This window comes from Apodemus sylvaticus, chromosome 6 (genome assembly GCF_947179515.1).
Source record: "Apodemus sylvaticus chromosome 6, mApoSyl1.1, whole genome shotgun sequence".
In the NCBI taxonomy this organism is placed as follows: domain Eukaryota; kingdom Metazoa; phylum Chordata; class Mammalia; order Rodentia; family Muridae; genus Apodemus; species Apodemus sylvaticus.
In genome coordinates this window covers 92,496,298-92,502,297 of record NC_067477.1, presented here as the reverse complement: position 1 = coordinate 92,502,297, position 6,000 = coordinate 92,496,298, and the positions used below count along the sequence as shown (strand labels likewise).

The 6,000-nt window shown below is 42.7% G+C and overlaps 1 protein-coding gene across 1 annotated transcript in view; it reads left to right on the top strand.

Moving 5' to 3' along the window:
• The first annotated feature begins 780 nt into the window (after positions 1-780).
• Slc26a3 (solute carrier family 26 member 3) overlaps positions 781-6,000 on the top strand; it is a 29,464-nt gene continuing 24,244 nt past the window's right edge. The window contains exons 1-5 of the mRNA XM_052184741.1: positions 781-978; positions 1,492-1,631; positions 3,391-3,501; positions 3,724-3,887; positions 5,489-5,653. Of these exons, the coding sequence (XP_052040701.1) occupies positions 848-978; positions 1,492-1,631; positions 3,391-3,501; positions 3,724-3,887; positions 5,489-5,653 (711 nt within the window). The 5' untranslated portion in view covers positions 781-847. The remainder of the gene's footprint in view (positions 979-1,491; positions 1,632-3,390; positions 3,502-3,723; positions 3,888-5,488; positions 5,654-6,000) is intronic.

Here is a 6,000-nt window from a genome sequence, read left to right as displayed (position 1 = left end):
TGGAAATTTTGAAACTTTTGAACAATCTCAATCTTCACAGTCACCTTGAGACGTGGACATCATCTCCCAATGTATAACAGAGACTCAAACAGGTTAAGTCAGCCGCCCACAATCTTTCCTTAGAAAGAAACTTGCCATTCATGAGCTAAGGAAACAAAGTCATGCTTCCATCTCTACATAGTCTCTATTGACTCCCAGGAACCGTTGGAATATAAATGGACAACACTTTTGTTTTCACAGATTAAAACCATTTCGAGGTTTTATTTAAAAACAAAACTCTGATGAGTAAATTAGAACAATCTTGATTAGAGTCAAAGGGAAATAAATATGCTTTGCTGTGCCCTACTGTTCCAGTACCATACCGTTGGAAATATCTCTAGAAAAAAAAAGTTGAGCTGGACTCTCATTAACTTCAGCATTTGGAAGTCAGAAATGGGTGTGACTTCCAGGTGAGCCTGGTCTAAGTGCCAAGTTCCAAGACAGCCGGGGTTACATAGTCAGACCGTATCTCCAAAATAAAAATAAAAGCAAAAACAAAAACAAGAAATCCTTGCTTAATTAACTTAAAGGAGTTGTGTCTGCTTGTTGAAGGAAAAAGTGGTATTGCTGTGGAAAAAAAAAAGTGACCTAGGTCCCTTAATCCTGCCCTCTTTTGATCTCAAAAGGTGGTAACATTCAGTTCGGAGCTCACTCATCTGTAAATTGCATCACATTATCTCTGAGTTATTTAAGAAGCAAGCTCTGTTTGGTTTCAGGCATTTTAACCTGCTAACAGCAAGAAGAAGCGCTCACCACATAGTTTCAAAGGGCTTCCTTCCCACTTGCCACTGTCACCAGGGAAGGCAAAATGATTGAAGCCATAGGGAATCAGTATGTGGTGGCCAGACCGGTGTATTCCACAAAGACTTTTGGAGAGGAGTTTAAGAAGACATACAGACATCACAAGACATTCCTGGATCATCTCAAAGGGTGTTGTAGGTAAGAGACTCTTGAAGTCCCGGAATGAGGAAGAAACGAAGCAGTTTCTCCTAAAGTTTCTAGCTTTCAAGCTTTCCTTCCTGGCTTGAGTCCATTATCTCTGGAATCTGTCATCCTCGCTTTCCAAACCTGTTACTCCCCTGCCGGAGGTGGAAAGGCAAAGGGAACACACACACACACACCCCTCAGCAAGCGGCACAAACACAGCTCTTCCAAGTCAGAGTCTGACAGATGGACACCGGCGAATTCTCAATCGAAATGCTGCACAGTTCAACTCAGGATGGCACATAAATTCTTTTATAGTTGAAGAAAAGCTGGCATTTTCCTTTTCAAAGAGAAAAGTGTCTTTGGTAGTGACCAGAAAGCTTTTGGCAGGGGCAGAGACGCAGATTGTTAGTGGAAGTGAAGTCACTGCTTTCGTCTTTAAGATGATGTCATCTTTGCCAACTTTCTTAGGAGCCGAAGTTAAAATTCATTATTAATTCACTGACCTGTGGCTTTCGATGTTTTCAGCTGCTCCTCACAAAAGGCCAAGAAGATCGCCCTGTCTTTGTTCCCCATAGCATCTTGGTTGCCAGCGTACAAGATAAAGGAATGGCTTCTTAGTGACATCGTCTCTGGCATCAGCACTGGGCTAGTGGCTGTGCTGCAAGGTAACTTTTCTTCCTTCTTAATTCCCCCTCTGTTGTTCTTTTATTTTGAAGATACAATTTGCATATCATAGAATTCACTCTTATGATTCATGTGTGTGTATGTATGTGTGTGTGTGTGTGTGTGTGTGTGTGTGTACATGTGTGTGCTAGAGCAAGGCCTCGCACCTACTAGGTTTGCATTCTACCAACACATGATTCCTGGAGGTTATGCATCTAAGATCACGATTTCTAGCCTACCTGCTCTCTCACCCCCACGCCTTCACGCGTGCACACACCCAATCCTTTATCATTTAATGTGTGCTCTTCATAGTTCCTCCTCCATTCACCACCTTCACGGTAAGTCTGTGGATATTTCCTATTCTGGATATTTCGCGCGGATGGAATTGTCTGTGGTACTTTGCGTCTCTTATCTCTTAGCACTGTGCTGTCCAGCTTACTCATAGTCCAGCAAGGACAGCACTCTACGGCACAGTTTATACCACACTTGGTTGGACCTTTGAGTCATTTCTACTCAGAGGGATGGCGAGCAAACCTTCTATGAGCATTTGTGTGCATTGTATGTGAATCCTTCTGTAAAACGATGTTTCAGTGGCCTTGATTTATCTCTAGGAGTCTAAGTCCTGTGGCGGTGCAGTGTTTAGTCATGTATAGAGGTGCACACAGCTGTGTCACTTCGATTTCTCCCACCAGTACATGTGACTCCAGATCCTCCGATGCTCCCTGCTTACTCTCTTTTCTTTTTTGCTTTCTGTTTTGGTGCTGGAGATCAAGTCCAGGGCCTGACACGATAGAGAACTATATGACTGAACTAGACCCCTAGTTCTCCTTGCTGTTTTAAAACCTTGGGTTGCCAGGGCTGGAGATATGGCTCAGTTGGTAGAGTGATTGCCCAGTGTTCTCAAAGCCCCGGGTCCCATTGCCAGCACAACATGAATCAGGTGTGATGGTCATGCCTATAATCCCAGCATCTAGGAGGTAGAGACAGGGGTGTCATAAGTGTGACCACACAGCATATTTGAGGCCAGCCTGGGGTAGGAGGCCCTGTTTTTTTATTATGGAACTACAAGGGTTATTTATGTATTTCTGACACGGAACCTTTATCTGATACATATTTGTCAACAGCTTTTTTTTCTCTATTCTCTGTGTTGTTCCTTCACTTGTTCTTAAAACTAGATAGAGAAAGGGAGGTTGAGACAAAGTCTCATGTGGCCTAGATTGACCTGGAACTTCTGATCTTTCTCCTTCCACGTCCCAAGTGCTAAGATTACAAGCATGTGCCTCCATGCCCAGCCTAAAAGATGGCCCATAACAGTCACTTCCTGTGTCTTTAATGAGCTTAGGGGAGAGTAAGCCCAGGGCAGATCTACTTACATTCAGCTTCAGCGCAGGTCCCCAAATGCTCTATTTTGTAACACGGAGGAGTCAAACTAAGGCATCCTCATGTTAGTGATCTATTGCTGAGCTAACTCCTTTAATGATAGCATCCCATTGTTTTTCTAGTGCTGTGATTAAACAGAGCATCTACATGCCAGACAGGCATCCACACTCCCTCCCAAGCATTTTTATTTTCAATTCTTTGATTGCTTGTGCTACATGCATCCTTTCTGTGAGGCTGTTGCCTAGTCCAAGACCTCAGATTCACACTCATGTGTTCTGACAATGTTAGTCTTGAACACATGTTGAGTTACTGTGGTAATACCCAATCTAAAATACTAGGAGAACCTGATGAAACCTAATGACTTGGCTGTTGTCTTTCCAGGTTTAGCATTTGCCCTGCTGGTCGACATCCCTCCAGTCTACGGGTTATATGCAGCCTTTTTCCCAGTCTTAACCTACTTTTTCTTGGGCACGTCTAGACACATATCTGTGGGTAAGTCAATTACTGCATTGATACATGCTAGATTTGTTCACTCTTCATAAATTGTATTAGAAACTCACTGCAAATTCCAGACTGTGCATCATTTGGTTTACTGTAAAGATTAAAGCCAGGGCTGGTTGTACACAGTAGCCTGTTGTGTGCAATTTTGTGATTAAACCACAACTCAGGAGTAGGGAGGCACACACTGACCATCATTTATCTTTGGTTGTCTAGGTCCGTTTCCAGTTCTAAGTATGATGGTGGGAGTTGTGGTTACAAGAGTGGTCTCAGATGCCAATAATTTTCCAGAATTGTTCGCAAACTCAGTAGAAAATGACACAGAGGTACAGAAGGTTATGGTGGCTGCATCAGTAACTGTTCTTTCTGGAATCATTCAGGTGAGCCTCATTTAGTGTCATATGTCTGCCACGATCTGTTTGTCTTGACTGGTACCTATCTTTCTGGCTCTTTTTCCTCCTGTGAATCCTCCTTTTTTTGTGTGTGTGGTTTTCAAGCCCCCATTGGGTAGGCCATAGGAAGTATTTTAAAATAACCTTCTTTATTTATTCTTGGAGAATTTTATATAATGTATCTTGATCTTATTTTCTCTCTTCTCCTCCCCTCTCCACCCCACTAACTCCTCCCAGATCCTCCCAGACTTGCCAAGTATTTGAGTCATTAACCACAACCAAATGCTAAACATAATCTAGAAAAAAAACAGATAAACACAATCTAGATAAAAAATAAAAGTGGTAGAATAATATAAAAAGGCATACATGGTAAGGAATGAAATGCTTAATTCAATAAAAATATCTTGGATTCAGTATTACATTCAAACATAATGATAGATAGATAGACAGATAAATGATAAATGATAGATAGATAGATAGATAGATAGATGATAAAGAAAGAGATTAACTTTGGAAGTTTCTCTAATGCCTCAATTACTGCTATAATTTGATTGGGAGGATATTGGTGTCTTGTTTTTTTCTTTTTAAAAAACTATACATATAAAAGACTTGGGGAAAAAATCTTGAAAAGATTATGGTGAGTCTGCACCTTCATTCCCAAGCTCCAGGGCCAACACCGTCATGGACAGTGAAAACATGATGGGTTTCTCAAGATGTTACTGAAGGTTCCAATGATATCATTGCTTAAAGTCAGTCCTAAAAGAAAGGAAGAGTCAGTTGTATGGGGCCACACGTGCCCAGCCTATTGACAAACTTCATGCTGTTTTGCTTCTCACATACTTCTGAGTGTGGAAGACTGGTCAAGTATCTGAGAGAAGCAGTGTCCACTTAATACGCTCACTGTAAACAATAATGATGTGGGGACAGTAAACACCTTTGCTCCCTGGCCGAAACTTCATTCTTTTAACATGCAGAATGCAGTTATGCATGTGCTTTTTACATGTATGTATTTATGTGGGGAGGGAAGGGGGGTCCATAGGTGAACTTTCAGAGGTTGGTTATCTCCTTCCACCACGTGGGCCCCGGAGATTAAACCCAGGTCATCCGGTATGGCAGCAGGTACCTGAACCCTCTGAACCAACCTGCCAGCCCCCGGCACGTGTTTCATAAGCAGCTTAAGCAACTTGTGTTTGAGATATGAATGGGCACGCACCCATGCATGCATCAACAACAAATTTATGAGGGCTGGTGCTAGGTAAGATTCTGCTCTGAAGGGCTCGTGGTGAATCTTCTAAAGATACTGCACTTTAACAAGGAGGAGGAAGTTAGGAAGTCCTTGATGGGTCTGATACTTCTTGAGCCATGGTGGACTTAGGTACTTGTTGGGCATCATGTAATAATGGTCAATCTGACAGATGCAGGAGATGGTCAGGAGGTAGGTGTGAATGGTAGGTGTGCCAGGAGGCAGGGCATTGGCTTCTGTTCCCCAAGGCTGAGCATTGCATGTTGAAGTACTCAGGCAGGTGCAAGCCTTTGGTTTGCTTGTGCGCTTGGTCTCCACTAACAGGCGTTTTTCCCTCTCTCTCCAGTTGCTTCTGGGGGTTCTGCAGGTCGGCTTCGTGGTGATATACCTATCCGAGTCCCTGATCAGCGGCTTCACCACGGCTGCTGCCATCCATGTTCTGGTTTCTCAACTGAAATTCATGCTACAGCTGTCCGTCCCGGCATACAGCGATCCATTCTCTATATTCAAAGTAAGTATTCCTGACATTTAAAAATACTGAAAGCCAGATGTGGCGGTCCTTAACTCCAGCACTTGGGAGACAGAGGCAGATGGGTCTCTAAATTCAAGGCCAGCCTGCTGTCTGTCTATCTGTCCATCTCTCTCTGTCTCTCTCTGTCTGTCTCTGTCTCTCTCTCTCATCTCTGTGTGTGTGTGTGTCTGTCACACACATACAAATATATGAAGTTTCTTGTTCCATGTCTCAACTCCAGTACAATTAAGCACAAATTAAGTTACTATGTATGGAGAATGCCTTAAAATGTATACAGAAACAGCTTTTGGACATACTAATTTCTCCCTTTTGATGAACTTTTTTAA